Raw genomic sequence first — 20,937 nt, forward strand, 5'->3', positions numbered from 1 at the left:
GATGTGTTTGCTTTATACTCTTCAAGTATGAATCCCTCAAATTGGACAGTTTTTAGATTCAGGAAGACGGAAATTTTGTTTGGATAAGTAACGTGCTTTCAGCAATGGCGCATATAAATGCCAATGCTACTCCTTCACTTAGCATAGCATTTATTCAATGAATAATTAAATAGAGTGTATGAATGTAGATTTAAAGTATTAACAGGGGACAATCTATGAAAACTGAATTTTTCCCGCAAGCATCAATGCATTGATTCGTTAAATTAATTTCAATATATACATTCATAATTGTGAAATTATTTATATCGGTTTGAAATAAAGCATCGCTTTTAAATCGGAACAATGAAGACGTGAAAAGCAAGGATTAAATTATAGCGTATGTAACAAAAATAAAGGATTATGGATCAATTGAAACCAGGAGATTATAAATGTTCAGTGAAAAAGTTTGGGCATATATAAATAGATTACTGGAAACCTGTTCTGATTATTGGAGACATAATCAATGCCATACATTGTACATTGTACATCTTCCAATTATACTATCTGCTGACGCACTATGAATTTAAATTTTAATTATAGAAGCAGTCTTTTGTTTCATTCATAATATGGCTTGCATTCGTAAATGTCAAATAGAACTGAGTGGTAAACAGTATGTCTGATTACTCTGACTTGAATTCTTCACATACGAATTCATCATATCCGAAATTGATGAAAGGCGGTGAAAATCTATATGGACGCTTTGAGTTCTTGGAATTAAATCCGGGTATAACAATTACGAGTTTGGTATTTATTTCTATAGCGTCTGTTGTCGGCACGTTCGGAAATATTCTTACACTGTTAGTGATGGCACCAAGATGTAAAACAAAGGGAAATGTGGAAAACATTTTCATTGTCAATTTAGCAATGTCTGACATCTTTGTAACATCTATAGCTGATCCAATGAGTATTATTGGTAAGAATTTGTTTTAATTTCGAATTTATCAATTTAGAACATTTTTGAATTTTCGACGTCTGCTGTAATTTTATGTTTTGATTTTATGATAAATGCTTGACCAAACATGAAGCAATTACTCAGAGAGAGTACTTAATGGAATTATTATATGTGATTCATGTTAAATTAAAATCAGAGTTGTCATATTTTGCAATGTATGTTGACATTTTGTCATTATATCATGTTGTTAGTTGCATATAAATACCAACACAACATTTTATAGTCAAAATCCCACTTTAAATTACACAAATAATACGAATCATTGTTATATTACATTGTAGAATTACTTTTGAATAAAATGAAAATAAAGTTCAAAAGTGCTCGTTTGGATAATATTTTGTGGCTCCCTTGAAATATAAAGTGGGTTAATTTAGGTTTTATTTATTATTATTACAGATGCATTGCACATCATGTACAAACGTTAAACAGAAAAAGAGGAAATAATTTTATATTAAACAGCAATGGTTCAAACATAGATAATCAAACAACAGAAGGTACTCTTACCATGCAAGCCCTTACTTGCAGTAACAAAATCGAATAAAAACATCGGATGGAAAATAAGTGACAACATTTCATAAATATTTTATGTATCTATTATTTCATTTTCAATGATAAATAAATTTGCAAAAGTTTTCAGGCTAAGTACAACTGGGAATTGGTTTCTGAATCACTGAGGCAAATAAATTCCTCATAGGCTATTCGTTGGAAATTATAGTAATGACATGAAAACGAGTTCAAAAGGTCACCTTTTGATTTATCTAATACGCATTTTGCTACGTAAAACATTTTGATTGGATATTGTTTTAAACTATTTCGAAGCGACAGAGACGCAAATTTTACCTTTTACTTGTAATGTTAACAAACTGAAACTATCGCCGAAATGTGCAAGAGGTTAATTTGACTTTAGGTATTTAAAAATTATTCTTTGTAAAAAGAAAATAGTGCATTTTCGGTAGTATTTATTTATATTTGATACTAGATACTCAAGTAGTCGGTAAACTTTATATTAAAGCTAAACAAGATGAAAGTTTGATGAAAAAGAAAGAAATTTAACTCTCTATGTTTCCAAAACATATGTTTGGGGTAACAAAAATATTAAAAACAAAATACCTGGAACACCTGGACATTTGACGATTGATCCCCGGACAGTTAATTAACACACTTTCCTGTTTGACTGTGTCACTAATACGCAAGTGTAAGTTTTCTTGATGCTCTGAAAACAATGCACACAGGAAGAGGTTTTGTCTTACACCTACACTCTGTACTCTAGCTTTGACAGCTTAGATGTCCTTAATGTATTTTCAAGTTCTTCTACTGTTCTATATCTTCGTTATTTTCAGTATCAAGTTTTTGATCTATGTTTCTGAGCAAAATTTCAGCAGCCGTTACGTTAATGTTTTCCATATTTAACAACTTTTTGTAAAATTTACACTGTTCAGTTAAAATGGAACAAATACGTACCTTGCTTTAATTCGCCCGTATCTATTTTTAGTTTTGACCACGCTTCTTTTCTAGATAAAAAAAAATATTTAGATCTTTCATTGTCTTCAATGTATTTTGCGTTTGATCTTAATTTGTAAGCATTTAATTGATCATTATAATAAGCTAAAATTTCATTCTCAAATCATTCTAGTATATTATCTTTGTTTCCTGGACTATATTCAATGGTTTTAACTTTAGTTAATTTCATTTCTAAATCTGCAGTATTGTGTTATTTTGGATTTTACTCTTCGAAAAATCGATCGAGTTTAATTTTATACTATGTTTAGCCATATCCAACAAATCGGTTAATGAAAAGAAACTGTTTTTATTTTTTTCGCCAGGTATTCCAAAATCGTTCCATTGTTTTTACATCATTTTCATCTTCAAGCATTCTATATATCGGGTCCTCGTTCTACTTACTCGGGATTAATTAAAATTGTCACTGTATCATGATCAGAAAATATACACGTGCTTATTATTGCTTTTTTTATTTCGTTATCGATATGTTTAGGTGTTAGAAAAAAATCTGTTATAGACTTTAAATCTGCGTGAATAAATTAATATTTTATTGATTGGGTGCCTTCGCCGCCATACATCTTCAAAATCAAGTTCACTTTTAAGGAGTGACAATTCATAACTGCCATTGTCATGTTTATCGTTTTCGCGCGAATTTCTAAGGTGAACGTTTTGAACGCAATTGAAATCTCTCGCTCTTTCTCGGGATGTTACGCCCACTATGTGGATATTGATTTTACAACAATAGAATAGCGGGTGGGGAAGAAAAAGAATACTGATATAAAACATTTCATATATAGACATGCCTTGCCATATATTTCTAAAGGTTTTCTATCTACGTGCTACGTTGAAAATCAAACACAGGTAACGCCACTATCCAAAAAGGGTAGCATCTCAAAGAGCAAACCCATGGCACGTTAAAGTGCAACCAAACACATAGACAAAGCAAACACACGGTGAGAAAAGAAACACATAATCATAGTAGGGCACCGCCTTAGAATGGTACGTGTCAAAGACACAAATGAACTGAAACCTGTCCGTAGTGCGCACCTAACCTCACTCTTAAATGCCATTCATGTGTCTATAGAAAACACTGAAGATATTGTTTTGACTGCTTTGTTTACGATGGAAGCATACTTAAAGTTATTTGCTTTCACAGTTATCTTTAATATCTTTTTTGAACAATGTATTATGTATATGCTAAAAAGCATTGTCCAAGTTTGATGTTATTTTGGTATGGAACCGCATGATTCCCATGATCTCTACGTCAAGTAGAGTCCAGCGATTGTTAATTAATACTTTAACCAAATGAAATGTATATATCAAACATTTTATATAATGGGTCAAAAAAGCTTCAGTTCAATTGTTTTAAATGTGTTTCTATTCTTTATACTTGTTTTTGTAAACAAGATAACATATCTACGATACATCAATTACTTTTAGCCAGATATAATTTCATGAGTATGTCATTACCTTCAGTATGGGTACTCCTTATCAGGTATTATACTGTTTGCACAACAATAAAATTCATCTGTTTGAAATCAATAAAAAATATGTTAATTATAGGGGTTTTTTTATTAATTAGCTCATATGGATAAAATCTTTCATGTTACAGCCTAATTTAATTTTTTATCTTACATGATTATAATCTAGTTCGTAACTGGAAGCTAGGGTTTTCGATTAATTTGATTATAAAAACTAGAACAACGTTGCTTCATTTGCTAAATTAGTTTCATTGACAAAGAATATAAGAGATAATGCTGATAGTAATCTTTCTCTAGCTACATCGATTAGTTATTGTCATCAATCATAAAGTAGTTCGGAATATTACAAAGATTTAATAGCACGTTCGACTATCATATAAATACGTGGAAAGTTTAAAACACTCAACAACACGAATGCATTGCTTCCTACGAATCTCTATGGAAAACACAGACTTGTTTAATATTTCAGGAATTTCTTCAGTAACAGGCACGTTTTGGAAATATGATTATAAGTCTACTTATACTGTTTGACAAAAGCCGTCTTATCCCGGATTCCGTGTTTGTCACTAATCTTGCAACATCTGATATGTATTTGACATTGATATATGTTCCATCCAGCACTACAGGCCGGTTGTATTACTTGAAATAAAGTGAGAATCTTAAACTAATTCCAGCATAAAGTTTTATTGTTGATTTATAATCTTTAGGTACTTATGCAATACAGGAAAAAAGTCAAACTCTGAAAAATTAGGTGATATTTTTATATTTTAATTGAAGTATTGCAAATTTATCTAAAATAAAATCAATTAAACGAAATATTAGTATAATTTCTTTATTCACATGCATGCATTACCTAATAAAGCAGTTCAAGAAGACTTTTATGAATAACTGCCATAACTGTTTATGAATTTCGAGCAAATATTGATGTTATCAAGTACCCTACCCATCTGCAGTAACCTTGTGAATACATTTTTGTTTTACAAATCCTCTATGATATTGTGTTTCTTGTTTCTGACTTTGAGATACACATGTTTAGTGTTCAATCCCTTTTAACATCAATGCCGAAAAGTTTGTTAAGACATTATATTTTCTGAATTTTTGACACCGTACCACTTTTTGACTTTGACAAAGATGGTAAAATACTAAATGTAGTCTACCAGTACTTGCTAGAAATCTTACAATATCTTTTCTCTGATATTCAAAGCAAACACTTACGCTGTAATATACAGGTAGTAGAACAATACAGCATATGGTCCACAGTAAAAGCCGCAATACAGAGTGTTACAGACGTTACTTCAGAATTCAAGATGCAATATCTCAGACATGTGCCATTATATTTTTGAAGACTTCATTCTGTGTTTCATTTCCTTACATACAATACTATTTATTCAACACCATAAAGTTTATGTTTGAATAGCTCAATTCAAAAAGTTAAAATAACCAGCTATTACTGGTGGAGACAAGAATATTTGAGTATAAAATAAGAATAGAGCTGAGTCAAAATATCAGTTTGATAAATATACATCACATCAAAATACTATCAGTTCTTTTTATATTAGCTGTATTACTTATGATGGTACTAGGCTTTTCCGGTTGTTTTAAGAATCTTATAAAATATCAAAATTAAAGAAACGACACAGTGTATATTCTAAACTAAAATACAATAAGTTGGCCAACTTGCATGTAACTAAACTTATTAAACATTGACTGAACGCATCAAATTGACAATGGCACCATAATGTGTAATGTCAATTAATATTTACCAACTATTTTAATGTTATTTCGTTTAAATTTCATATCACTTGACTTTTTCAGCGAAGATAGAAGGGGAAGAATTTTTCAACCGCATTCCAGGGCTTTGTCAGACGATTGCCAGCATATGCACCGTTTCCTGTGTGACGTCACTTATGACAATTGGATTGATGAGTGTCAACCGGTACGTCTATATATGTGCACATGAAAAATATGATCGACTATTCACGAAATGGAACTGCATCGGTATGTCCATGTCGCTATATTTCATTGGAGGTTTATTGGTTCTGTTAAATGTAGCGGACATTGGTGATCATGGATATGACAGGAAAAGTTTGGAATGCATTTGGGATCGCATGGCAACCTACCCATATACCGTAGTTTACTCAGTAACACTAGTATGGATTCCGTCCATTATAATTGGTATTTGTTACTTGAAAATATATTTGTATGTCAAAGTACATTCAAGACGTGTTGCAGACCAAATTCAGTCAGGTGCATCTAAGCCATTAAGAAGTTATCATTTGGCAAAAACGCTTTTTATCATATATGCAGTATTCATAACATGCTGGGTGCCGTATGCATTATTGATAGTGATTGATGCACACGACAGTTTCCCACATGAGCTTCATGTCAGCATCACAGTGTTTGCACATCTTCATCCATCACTAAACTGGCTGATCTACTACGTCACAAACAAGAAATTTGAAGACGCTTACAAACAATTTTTTCGCAGATGTCTCCCAGGTCGAGCAAACTCTGTTGTACCTAATGTACATGCGTGACCTAACACCAAGGTCATATAAATAGGCATTCTTGGCTAACCTCAGACTGGCTACTTTTCATTTTCAAGTTCCAACTATTGTAATCACAAATAACTCTGCAAGATCGAAGCGATTCCTCATCGGGGCTTGTTTTCTTCTTCAAAGTGGCAGAGGGACTGGTAACAGCAATGTCATATCATCCACGTTTTACCCTGAAGCGTGGTAAAAAACAACAAATTAATCAAAAAGCATTTGATACATGTTAAACAAATCATATACAGTCACAACGTGCTTTTTTGAACTCGAAGCGTTAAAAGACCTTCCAATGTAAACGTGGATTGTTTAAAAACTTACATTTCCAGAAATTTTGAATAATCGTAACAATCTCAGTTATCAAGGTGCGAGTGCAAAAACAGAGCATGGTTTTACAGACTTTATTCCGAGTAGCTCTCTAATACCCATATTAGCTGTACCATCGGCCCTTTGTCCCTCTGCGTCTATGATAAAAGGCCTTAAAAAGTATACAGCTCGAACTAAAACAATTTTGTTAGTTCCTACAAATAAATACTTTTTTTCTTTTATTGACTTATGGTATAAACATGCATTACTGATTGTGATCTAGACGCCTGCTTCCCACATGAAGTATATCTATACATTACACCATTTGCTCATCTGCATCTATTATTTGTTGATCTGCATTCATCATTTGCTACACCACAAGTGAGAAATATGCTGATGTATGTGCACAGTTCTTTTGAAGGTGTATGTTTCGTCATCTAATTAAAGCTGCTCTACTTGTAAATTCATGAAACAAATCCAGTACATGTAACAGAATTCGGCATAGAATAACAAAAGCATCAACTTAAACAACAACATTCTATTAACAAATATCGATATAAGCTTACTTTTGTTCAAATGAACAAATTTAATAACTTTCAGAATACTTACTAAGTTATCTAAAAACTGCAATGAAATGTTATGTTTAAACATAGAACTTAACCTTTAGCCAGTTGGCGGCAAGTTATTTTGCCTTTACGGCCAGTGCAGACCAAGATCATCGCTATTCAGTCAGTAAATTTTCAGTGAACATCCCTTTGAATAATAAATGGTATTGCCTAAACTGAATGATGGACCAGTCCATTTTACAGATTTAGCAGGGTAAAGGTTAAAATACTTTAAAATAATTTGTTTGTATTATATTGGTCTCACCCTCACAATGTTACACCTAAACGTTATCACTCAGCCAAGCGTTTCCAAACTCTACACAAATCTTTGTCATCATGACACGACGACAGGTGACTGGTTTGAAATCATGGCTTGCATTTCCACTTACAACTTAGAACTTTTGGTGAAAGTTTCGTACGTAAGAAAGAGAATGTTTTCACACTGTTCGTAATACCTCGGTCTCATTAAATAAAAATTCGGGACCAGGTTCACATATCTCTGACTTACAGTTCAAAAAGTAATTTTGATATAGTTTTCATATGTAATCTAACATTATATGGAAGGGTCTCAAATAGTCAAGCGCATTGTCATTTCACGGATATCCTTTCGTTATTTTGTTATCATTTTATAGCTGTATATGATAATTTATCAAATAAAACTTTAAGGGGCAAAATACTTACTTAAAATTCCGAGAAAATGCGGACCTTTTCAGAGAACAATCACTTCTATACAACAATCACGTTTTAACCCTTACACTGCTAAAGTTCTATAACTGACTGGCCCGTCATTCAATTTAGGCAGTACCACTTATTATTCAAAGGGGTGTTCACGGAAAATGTACTGACTGAATAGCGAACAGTGCAAACCATGATCAGCCTGCACGGACGTGCTGGCTGATCTTGGTCTGCACTGGTCTTAAAGGCAAAATCACTTACCGCCAGCAGGCTAAAATTTAAAGTGCTCATATGCAAACCATTTATGGAGTTAAGTCAAAATTAAATTAAGATATTTTTCTTTTTTAGAAAAACAAATCTGCATTACTGCGTGGCATAGGTCTGCATTTGTGGAACCAAAACAATGATAACATTTAAAAAAAAGAAGGAGAAGATAAGCTAGTACTAGTACAGATAGCACAAGGCAGCATTCATATCAAAGCACTCACGTGCAGTGATATCAATATCAATAATATTACTTAGATAAAAACAACTGATAAAGAGCAAAAGAAAACATTTCATGCACTTTTTGCAAAAAAAAAACCCATATAATTCTAGGACAGTATGGTTAATATATCATATAATCTTTATTTCATTGTCAACGCTAACTAGATTTGTAACATACTTTTCTGGGTAAATACACAACAGGGGATTTGTCTGTGAAGTATTATGGAAATTAACATTCCCATATGATTTTCGTTGTAAATTATAGGAAAGTAATTTTAACTGAGGTCAAAAAACCACTACCTCATTAACCGTATTCTCATTTTGATAAGTGAGATATTTTCCTAAGTTATTGTTTAAACATTTTTTCTTAGAGAAAATGGGGCATCTTCTATTTTTGGTTGCACTAAACCAATTCAGTTCCTTCTTTATTTCATATAAACAATGCAGTCTTTAGACCTCATTTTCAGTACTTTACAGCAATGTGAAAACAATATGAAAACCATATATAGTTATTTAATATAACACGACTTTTTAGCAAAAATAAAAAGTAAATATTTAGATGTTATGTTGTATATAAGAAAATTAATCTGTTCTGAAAAACATCACCCTCTGAAATTGCTCCCATGAAAATTACCATTTAGCAATTAGGCGTATGTATGCATTTTCTCAATGAATAAAACTAAAACCTTGAAGTTCACAATAAAAAAAGGTGTAGATCTTTTCTCAGTACAGTAAGCGATAAAACTAAGCCAAAAATATATCTGCCGCGTCGTCATATGACTCATTTTACCAGATTTCATCAACAGCATGGAACTACATTTTGATCTACTTCACATATAACACTGAGTAGTTACTTCCTATTTGGTGTAAACAGTCCTTTAAGGAAAACTTTCTATACTATACTAAAAAGTGTTATTTTCACTAAGATTGTACCAGTAACCTAAATGCATGAAAAATACCAGTTTCAGTTTGATAAAAACAAGTTTCAAGGTTACGGCTTTTTCAGTAATGTATTCTAGCGCGCAAAGTTTCCTCCAAAATAGCTGTCGTGACATAATTTATGAAAACTTTTCCTTGCTTGGGCTTAGTATTGCCATATTTAATCATTGTTTTTACTCTAAACTGCACTCACATTACACACTTATATTGTAAAATATACCCTATCTTAACTCTGACACCTAAAATTTAGCAATATTTAGGCTGTAAAAAGTTCATTTTTAAAAGAATACACTCTGAACAGTTAAATTGAGTTTCTTTTTAGTTTTTCTGCTCTTTCTCTTCAAAATCCGACTGAAATTGTTTTCTGTCACTAGCCCACTTACGGCCACATAAACAAGTTTCAATTTTTACACCTGCTCAACTTCTAGGTGACACTATACCAATTCTGTTCCTTCTTTTTTCATATAAACCGTTATTAAAAATTATAAAGTATTGCAATAATAACACTGAGTAGTCACTTCCTATTTGGTGTTAGCAGTCTGGTTAGGGCAAAGTTGAATAACCTTGTGAGTTAGAAAGAATATTTGTGTTTTAGTGAATTTTCTGGGACGTATCAATTTATATTAGATAGTCAAGTAGCTTGTTGACTGTATACAGAAGGTTTTCAGCAACGTTTGACACCACGAAATAAAAGTTTGATGTGAAATGGAATATTAATTGCATTTCGTAACCTCCTAAAACAGAAGTTCTCACACTTTGAAATTTATGTAACATGTATGTTTAAGTTCTTGCAAATAAAGCATCACAAAATTTCGTTATAGAGTTGATTGTCATAAGCTGAAAAATAGTGTACACGAGCTTCATCTCTGTATCAAAATGTATCACTAAATTTGCTTATTTACTACTTCACTAGTAAGAAGATTTCAAACGCTTTTCTAACTTCGCAGATGCCTCCTGTGCAGACAAAACACTATTGAATCTCATGTACATTCATAACATGGCTCCTAATCTTTAATAACTGATCTCATAAGTAACAGAAAATTGTATGATAGATTCATTTATGTAAATGTATTTTATATGGTCTTCTGGCCTGTTTGGGCTGGCCCTTAATGGTGATTCACTTGTTACCATGCTATCTGCGTAGTCATATACGTATATTTGTCTTTATGTTTTCTTTTATACATTTTTACACCAGAATTTTTGTGTTTTACATTATGCCTTTTGGTTACCAAAACGTATATAAGAGACTTACCTGGCGGGAATAACCTTTATTTACACTTTTCTAGTTGAAAAATGGGGGGAGGGTGTTGCGCGCAATTAACCGGTTTAATTAAGCTTTCTAGTAAACAGGTATGCTGCTGTTGGGTTTTGTTTTGGCAGGCTATATTTTAAGAGAGTGGCTGTCTATCTTTGTCCTTGGCTTTATGCCGTATCAGACAGGTTTGTTATGACATAATTATTCTAGAAATGTTTAGCTAAAGTTGCGAGAACCTTAAAAAGACGTCTCTTTGATATGAAGTATATTGATTTGTACTTTTGTTTTGGTTTTGATTTTTTGGAAAATACATGAGGTCAATGACCTGTCTTAAAATTTTGTCAACAATAAAATTAATACTTGACCTTTAAGTGCTTACCGGATGTAAGAATTCATATCAAGATAATATCTGTTTTTATCGTACTATTCTTTTAATTACTAACGATAATTTTACCTACATAGAACTGTAACTTTTCAAAGATCCTAGGTCAAACTTTCATTTTTGAAAAATGAACAATTATCTCATGCAGCTACCTGAGTAAACACATAAAGGATCAGGTTAATGTGTACAAATAGTAGCGTGTGCTACATTAAAATAGTACACAATTAATACATGTATAACTAGCCATGTTATGAACTTGAACAGGATCTATCAGTAACATATTTAACCCTTATCATGCTTGACACGACTGATTCTAATTCTGATATTTACAACAAATCTATATCATTTATATAATAATAATAAGTGTAATATGTATATGTAATAAAAAGATTATTAGATTTGCATCGAGAAATATGCACTCGTTCTTTCGCGGAATGATATTGCTCTCCTAAAGTCGCGCAATATTTCCGCTGCAGAACTCATGCATATTTCTCGATACAAATGTAATAACCTATAATTATCACTCCGCTTGTGATAATTTCCAGTGCTTAAAATAATATTTTTTAACGAACTTTCATTTTCAATTCAAACATACATGTAGTAGGAGTAATTCCTAATTTTTATGCCAAACAATTTACAACATAAACAATCTAAACTATTTTCACAAAATCAACCGGTAGATAATTTCAATCACCTGTGGTTACTCATATGAATACAAAAGGTGACAACCCATTTAAAACTGGAAAATGAACTCATATGGTTTCATCCGTTCAGGGTAAGAATTCGGCATGTGTAGTAAACATATTTTTAAAAAAAATCTTAAATAATTTCTTAAATAATTTCTATTCATCTTGACTATATATACCTGTGGCATTATGAATTTCAGTAAACGAGTATTTTCTCGTTCAAAGCTGCTTTTACATAAAATCAGACCTTGGTTGAGTGTGTACGCAGATTGTCCTATGTATAGTACCTCTGGTTTACACGGGATGCTACAATAATATCCACTGGGTTAGCTAGTTTAAATTACAATATATAACATTTAGAACAAAAGAGCACTTGTTACGATCCTTTAAGAGTTTACAAATTCTGTAAACAACGACTTCCTGTTTGACGTGAGTAGTAGATTTCGTCTATAAAATGAGTTTTATTATTTTCAAATTTTGATTGACTTTTCCAAATATGATCAAAATAACTTGAGAGTAGAGATAATGCGTGTATTCATGCGAAAATGTGTGACAACATCTATCCAGTGGTATGCTCGATTGGCGTGTCGGAACTTGGTTCTAAATAATACATAAGGATAGCCTTTAGAGAAAGCTAGAAAGTGGCTCGCTTAGCTCTTGCTGTGAGAGGGCAATGATGGAGCTCAAAGTGATATGCCACTGAAAAAGGGTCTATGAACGTTTATGGTTCCGCTTGCGATAGATTGGTCATTTGCATGAGATTGAGCTCTTTTTACTCATTAAAGATGGGCGCGGCCTGATGAGGCAACATGGCTGTTGTAAGATTGCTTTCGAATTGTCACTTTTCATAAACGAACCGCCATTTTGTTTTAGGTTGTTGGCTTGCTCTTTATAATTGAAGAAAAAAGCTGGGAGCCAGGAATTGGAGATGTTCGGCGTTTTAGATAATTTTCATTGTAAAATCATGCCGTAATACTAGCTCGCCGAGGCGAGCAAGCATAAAGTTTCTCAAATGAATAGATTTGTCAACACTCAAAATGCTTCTACATGGACAAACAACAAAGCATTGTTATTGCAAATCAAATACGTTTGTTTTCATTATGAATTTGTCTTCTTGATATTCTTATCATGCTGATGACCATTTCGCGAACACAAGCTTCGGCCCTTTAGTATTCCATGCCATTTTGCAATTACTTTATTGGTACAGTAAAATGCTCACGAAAAAGACGATTACATTAACAACACAAACAATTGAAATCCAGTTCACTTGATTAAATTTTTACTGTGTCACTTGTTAAAACTCGATCGGGAACATCCTTGTTGTTATTTTCATGGATTGTTTGCAGTATGAACAGACAGGATTAGATAGGACAATGTCGAACTAATCGGAGGCACTCTATTTTATTTTGTAAACAACACACGTTCAATTTGGCAAGTAGCTCTCCTTAAAGGAGGAAATAATATTTCTATATATGTATCGTTAGTTCCTCTTACCAAAGTAACACCTTTTTCAAGGGATCGTATCCTAATGAATATTTATATATAACATGTAAAAGTAGTACAAGTCTCAACTATTTAAAAGATATACAAACGTGTGCTAACAACGTTTTCGGTCATATGTGACATATTATACTTGCAAACTATTAAAAGTTAGGGTTAAAATGGATATATTCATGAATTCATCTATGGATATTCACGTTACTCGTAACATTACTCCACCAATAATAAAAGGAACTGGTGAATTACATTACAGACGATACGAATTCGTAACACTGAGACCGGAAATAGCAATTCCAACGTTAGTAGTTTTGTTTCTTGCTACGGTGATTGGAACTGGAGGAAATATTATCACGTTGTTGGTTTTTGCTAGAAGAAGAATCATGAGAAATATAGAGAGTATATTCTTGATAAATTTGGTGTTATCGGACCTATATGTGACCTCAGTGGCTGATCCTATGAGCATAATTGGTAAGTATAGTCAACGATATTTTAAAGAAAAGCATATATATAATAAAAAGATATTTAGGGCCACACAGAGCATGATCTGAAATAATTTGTCGAAGTGCTCGAATGCTCGTAGTGAGCTATTGTGTTCACTCGTTGGTCAATCCGTTCATCGTGCATGTTGCTGTCCCTCGACTATTTTTTTTGAACGTCATCTCCACTGAAACAGTTAGCAGGAAATTGATAAATCTTGACTGTTCTTTGAGTTCCCCTCTTCCAAAACGTTTTTCAAAGTTCCATTTGGTTGCTCATAGGACATGCCATAGCTATTTTTCATCTAAGATATTCTAAACAACTGCACCAATTTCAAAATAATTTCATGGAAATGGTCCTCGGATGACCGTCTACCAAGACATAAAAAACATGGCTGCGATGGAGCGTGGTCACTTTTTTTTCAATATGTATATGGTTAGAATATTTAAAGTTCTCTTGTCAGAAATTGCTGGCCCGATGTTAAAATAATTTCACGCAAATGATCGTTAGGTAGGGCTGTCATCGATAGAAACGATATCGATGTATCAACGATATTTTTTTGTCGATCGATTATCGATTCCCATTTTCAAAAATCGATATTTTACAGAGAGAAAAAACTATCCAGATAAACACTCAGACCCTAAAAAACAATTAAGCTTACAAAGTTGTAAATTTAGATAAATGCAAAAGAGAAGTGAAGGCAAAATAAAAATGAAAGATTTTATTAATTTTTATTTGTTTCTTTTATTTTCATAAATACAAATACAACACAATCAAACAGTAATATGAAAAGTAGGCAATAAAACTAAAAATAGCATTTACAGGAAGGTATATAGTATGCATATGAACAAATAGGTTGTTAATCTAACTTAATAATCGATATATCGATGTATCATCGATATTTGTCTTCTGATATATCGGTATCGTCGATATGCCTAAGACCAAATCAATGACAGCCCTATCGTTAGGTGACCTTGTACTCGTGCCAAGACTTTTTTTTCCATTTATTATTATTAAGAGTCCACAAACATGGCCTCAAAAGGATGTAGTTACTTTACCCTACATGTATGCAGTAGAAATTTTAAAAATCTTCTTGCCAGTAACTGCTGATCCGATTTGAAAACGATTTCACACAAATGACCCTTGAGTTGACCTTCTTCCAAGATAACTGCGATACTACCGATTCAAAACACATGGCCACAAGAGGACTTTGTCACTTTTATATATTGATACAGGAAACTTTAAAACTCTGCTTGCCAGAATGTTTTCCTCTGATGACCCATTAGAAATATTATTGACAATATCTAATTCGTCAAAAAGGCATCGCCGTCAGTACTAAATGAACAAAACAAAATCTAAAATCTCAAATTGCGGCCCTCTTGTTTTATGTACCTATTTATGTTTTTTTCTGAAAATACATGAGGTCAATGACCTGTCTTAAAATTTTGTCAAATGGGCAAAGTCACAATGAACGGAAGAATAAGTAATTCAAATTTTCAAACATGTAAAGCTGGTGCCTCTAAAAGTGTATCACTAAAAATGTACAACGCAATATCATTAAAACAGAAATCTACATAGATCTATATGAAATATCAGAATGTTATAAGTGCAAAGTTTCATGTTTGCCCTACTTTACTTTAAATGGTTACAGCGTGAGTTATCGTCTACAGAATTCATAATGTTTTATGCTTAATAAATCGATCTGAAGGGCCTTTTGGATGAACAATCAGAAACAAATTAAGCGAAATAATTACAAACTCGGTTTAAATGTGTCTTCCATTCGTCCTAGAGGTAATGAAAAATGAAACACTGCATACGCTCATCTCATTCCCCATCCCTTCCCCTAGACGTGCTTTAGCGGAATTCTATTATAAAATAATTTTCAGCAAATTCCAATATGATCTCAGATTACTAAATGAAGATTCGGGGCAACTTTTTACTGTCACCATTCTGAATCATTTTCTATGTTTTGTATTTACAATAAGAAACAAAATGAAAAATAGAAATACATGTACTTTCGTCACTATAAATACGCAGACAAGCTCCCTTAAACAAACAGGCTCAATCAAACCGAGCCTGCAACATTTTCGTTTATGTCGTGTTGGGCGACCTGTGGTTTTTCAGTTTTATTTCATTTTTACGATTCTTTGAACATCTAAGGTTAAAATATCTCCATTCTTAACGACTTCTGAAATTTAATCATTTATGCATAAACAATGTGACATTTGTTGGCAAATTGTTTCAACGTCTCAGGACTTAATGCATTATTATTGGTTTTATTTATCTGTTGATCTATTTTGATACATATCCTCGAGGAACTGAATTTGCAATAAGGTAGAAATGAGTCGAGACTATTTTTCACGATGTAATAATCTCACTATGTAAATAGCAAATAAATGGCATAATTCACACTGAAATATTGTAGCAGTGTGCACATTGCTTATACTTTCAGGGTTAGATAATATTTTGTTTCTACAGTGTAAGGCAGTGATTTATGAATGTTTTTATTTCTTTAATTGACTAAATAAGTTTGTGTTTTAAATTGATTGTCCAACTGTAATCATCTATTATGGCTGTTTTATACCTGTATTATCAGAATGACTTTTATGAAGTTTATGTAGAAGGAAAAGTATGTTACTAGATTAGTATTTTTGGTGGGTTCAACGTCGTACCGACACAGTTATGGGTCATATGGCGACTTACAATTTTGATGGTTAATGAAGATTTCAGGTGGCCCTACGCGCATTATGTCACCTGGGTATAACCACCGACCTTCCGTGAACTAGCTGGATGGCTTCCATACCAGCGCCCCAAGTGAGGCTCGAACCCACATCGTTGAGGGGCAAGTGATCAAAAGTCAACGACCTTAACATTCGGTCACTGAGATCCCTCACTAGGTTGTCGTGTGTCTTTAAATAGGTATGACCATTTAAATCACACTCATAATACTAAACAACATGTATATTTAAAGAATTATCTCGATAATGTATATATTTTCAGCAAAAATTGAAGGAGAAGACTTTTTCGCTGAAGTACCGGGATTATGCCAAATAGTCGCCAGCTTGTGTACCGTTTCCTGTGTGACGTCATTGATGACGATAGGCCTAATGAGCGTCAACCGTTTCTTTTACATTTGTATGCACGAGAAATATGAACGTTTATTTACTAAACGTAAATGTATTTGTATATGTATTTCTCTATATATCGTCGGAGGATTTCTTGTACTGCTCAACGCAGCTAATGTTGGTGACCATGGCTTTGACAGCAAAAGTCTGGAATGTATTTGGGACCGAATGGCAACATATCCGTATACAGTAGTTTTCTCAATAACTTTGGTTTGGATACCTTCAATTATCATAAGCATTTGTTACTTGAAAATATATCTGTATGTAAGAGCCCATAAAAAACGGATGCGTGAAAAATATGTGTCTTCAAAGTTAAGGAGCTTTCACTTAGCAAAAACGATATTTTTCATTTATATTGTGTTTGTAACATGCTGGGCACCATATGCTCTACTTTTAGTGGTGGATTCAAACAATACGTTTCCGCACGAAATTCACGTGTTCATAACAATGTTTGCTCACTTACATCCTTCTATTAATTGGTTTATCTATTACAAGACAAATAAAAAACTCGCTGCTGCTTACAGAAACCTGTTCCAGCGATGTAAAATAGTTAGTTCCGATACGGACAGTAGCACAGACGGATTGTCATCCAGCAAGTCTAAAACCTCAAAGCAAACTCCGATTGAACATAGTACAGATACATTGTTATAGAGTTTGCTTCAAATATGTCAAATATTAAGGTGACGTATAGTATTTAAGGCCGAAATCGTTTTGAAGTCATAGGAACTATAAGGTTTGTTTTGTATTTATATTTTGGGATTTCTAAATACATGTCTTAAAATGTTTAGGTTTTATATTTCCTAAAATACAAAACATTCAAATCTATTTTAGCAAAATGAGATTTCATAAAACATTATACATCACCTGTGATATTATATTCCACTTCAATTCATAATATAGGAGTATATTATCATGTATTGGATTAGTCAGGGAGAAGTTCGTGCATATAGATCGAATATATTGTATTAATGAATGACATACAAAAATAATGAGTGTTTGTCAAATTTTAGACGTATTTCTACATGTATATGCTAAAATGATTGCAAATAAATTGCTACCCATTTTCATAGCATTGTTATTAAATCTTAGAGGTGTCGTATAACGCTTTATGAGATGTTATTCGCTAAAATTAACTAAGGTTTTTCTAAATTATGTTCTAAAAATAATATACAGATGTGAGGAAAGTAGAACATTTAATAACCGCTACAACTGATTCTACCTTTGTGACCAGTGCAGATCATGATCAGCCTGCACATCCGTATCTTTTTGGCAAGTATTCCTCCCTTTTAACAGTTAACACTTACCCTGCTAAATTTCTAAAATGGACTTGTCCATCCTTGAATTTGGGCAGTACCATTTATTATTCAAAGGGATGTTCACTGAAAATTGATGGACTGAATAGCAAACAGCGCGGACAATGATCAGCCTGCATGGATGTGCAAGCTGATCTTGGTCTACACTGGTCGCAAAGGCAGATCACTTGGCAACAGCAGATTGAAGGTTAATTGTATTCTCCAAATTGAAAGATGGACAAGTTTATTATAGAAATGTAGCAGGGTAAGGGTTAAAGTTTCTAAACAGTTAAATCACTGCAGAGGCTACAAAAAAGATGTAGGTCAGTCAAGAGAACACAATGTCTTACACATCAGCAAATTCTAACATGGTTTACAGTTGAAGGTAGCCATCTGAAAATGTTCATGCATTTTGACTACGACCATAAACAGTCTCAATCATTTTTTTTCTTGTTGGTCGTGGTCGCAGAATTCTGTAGAAATGGTTTATGACATTTCATATGGTTAAATTTATATAGCTAACTTCCACTGCATAAATGAATTTATTTGAAGTCTGTGAAATGGTTATCTAATGCACAGTATTTTTGTCGGTGGGGAAGGGGGTACGGGGAGCCACCCGCAGCTGTTAACATTGTTCCAAAATTGACGATGACATTCTGTTCCATTTGTTGACATGTGTTTGTAGTCACAGAGATAATGAGCATGGTTATTTTATCTGTTTAGACTTTAAACAGCGTTTCTAAAAATGTTTTAGTTTATCATTCCTCCTTTTTGCATTCATGACAAGTTCGTCTAAAACATATGCATTAAAATTGTGAACTGCAATATACACGTCAATTAAATTAGTTTACTTCCACTTATATATTATGCAATATTGTCAAATAATACATGCTTACAACAATACTGATGCAACAATTACTCAAAGGAAATAGCCGTATTTTGAAGACACATTAAACAATCCATTATGTACATAATGGATTAATTTAATGATGATATATCATATGTTTGATGGTCGTTTCTACAGACGTACTTTCCTGTTTGTTTAGAGCTTTCATTTTTATTTTGAAATGAAACGTGTGAAAAATAGTGTAGTCATTAGAAATGTTTGATATATTTGTCTTGTAAATAGAACAAAATTGTTTTTAAATTAGAATTTATTAGGTGTGTATTTAATAAAATAAACTGATATATGAAATGCCTAAGCTTTGTTTAGTCTTTTGTATTCATTTTGACATAAAACCTTAACTGTCAATATAAATAGTGTACTGTTGTTGTTGTTGATAATGATGATGATTATGTTGTTAAGGGTTTTCGCTTTGAATTGTCCATCGCCCGTAAGAAAATGATATTACTTTGTGCTTGCAGACATCTAACATTTTAAAAAACATTTTTATTACAAAATATATTTTTACGCTACTATTTATGAGACTACTTTTTATTAAAAGTTTTTCAGTGAATCATTGGAATAATAGAGTGAAATATATCTGGTACTTTTACAGTGTTTCATTGGTAAGGAACTAATGGGTAAATTTAGTCAAAAGATGAAATACATATCAGATCAAAATATCTATCATTTATGCATTTTCACTCGTGACTAAGCCACTCCCGAAAATACTGCATCTGGTGTTCACCCGTGAAGATGTATTAGTCTTACACTGAAACAAACAAATATCCTTCATGTCATTAAAATCATGCTACTAGGATGAAACTCCCTAAGTATTTTGAGGGACACCCAAACCCAATCGCCATGATTCTTTGTCTATGTATTATTTCGACCTTATGAACCTTCATCATGCCATATAATCAGTAAAATAATGTAACTTCTATATAACAATCACATTTTAATGCTGCTTGTGTAAATTATAGCAATGTACTATTAAAAGAGGTCAAAAAAGCCACTTTGTATAAACTGTGTGTCTAACAGGGCATAGTCCAGTTTTAGGGAAAAGTTGTGTTATCTCGTGAGTTAGAAAGAATACTGTTCTGGGGCGTATTTATTTATATTAGATACTCAAGTAGTCTGTTAACTGTATATAGAAGCTTTCTATAGCGTTTGATATGAAATAAAAGTTTGATGTAAAATGAAAGAATATTAATTGTATTTTGTTACCTCCTAAATGGAAATTCTCACGAAATTTATGTAACATATATGCAAATAAAGCATCACGCATTATTAGTATAGCAAGATCTGTTTACTTCAAAGTTCTTTAATATGCGAACTGGCTGAATTCAATACGATAATTATCGTAAGATGAAACATAATGTACATGAGCTTTATCTCTGTATTACAATGTATTCCCACCTGCATTCATCCCTTAACTGGCTTACTTACTACTTCACCAGAAAGATCACAAACGCTTGTGAATTTCACAGACATCTCCTGTGCAGACAAAACATTATCGAATGTCCCGCACATCCCTGACTTTGTAGCTAGTCTCATATTGGATCCTGGCCGCTGACAAGATTTAAATATTGTAAACAAACAAGCTAGACACATGTTTTATAATTTGGACACTTAAATGTAAGTAAGACAAAGATACTTGTTGTATGTATGCAAGTAAGGTCAAAGCATTTGTTCGAGCAAGTTTTTGGCATTAACATTTTCTGACTATGATACTCTGAAATAGAAACTGAGTCGAAAATGAATTGTAAGAATTATAACAAGAAACTGGTAAATTTCACAATGCA

At 32.7% G+C, this 20,937-nt stretch overlaps 2 protein-coding genes across 2 annotated transcripts; both read left to right on the plus strand.

Moving 5' to 3' along the window:
• Positions 1–651: 651 nt before the first annotated feature.
• On the plus strand, positions 652–6,891 carry LOC123530327 (melatonin receptor type 1B-like). The gene is made up of 2 exons (XM_045311098.2): positions 652–952; positions 5,788–6,891. Exons 1-2 carry the CDS (start codon positions 652–654, stop codon positions 6,507–6,509), a joined length of 1,023 nt encoding a protein of 340 aa, XP_045167033.2. The 3' UTR covers positions 6,510–6,891.
• Positions 6,892–13,231: 6,340 nt separating this feature from the next.
• Positions 13,232–19,445, plus strand: LOC123529801 (melatonin receptor type 1A-like). Its single transcript, XM_045310330.2, has 2 exons — positions 13,232–13,823; positions 16,833–19,445. Exons 1-2 carry the CDS (start codon positions 13,517–13,519, stop codon positions 17,606–17,608), a joined length of 1,083 nt encoding a protein of 360 aa, XP_045166265.2. The 5' UTR covers positions 13,232–13,516; the 3' UTR covers positions 17,609–19,445.
• The last annotated feature ends 1,492 nt before the right edge of the window (positions 19,446–20,937 follow it).

The sequence above is a fragment of the Mercenaria mercenaria genome, chromosome 13 (assembly GCF_021730395.1).
Source record: "Mercenaria mercenaria strain notata chromosome 13, MADL_Memer_1, whole genome shotgun sequence".
Taxonomy (NCBI): Eukaryota; Metazoa; Mollusca; class Bivalvia; order Venerida; family Veneridae; genus Mercenaria; species Mercenaria mercenaria.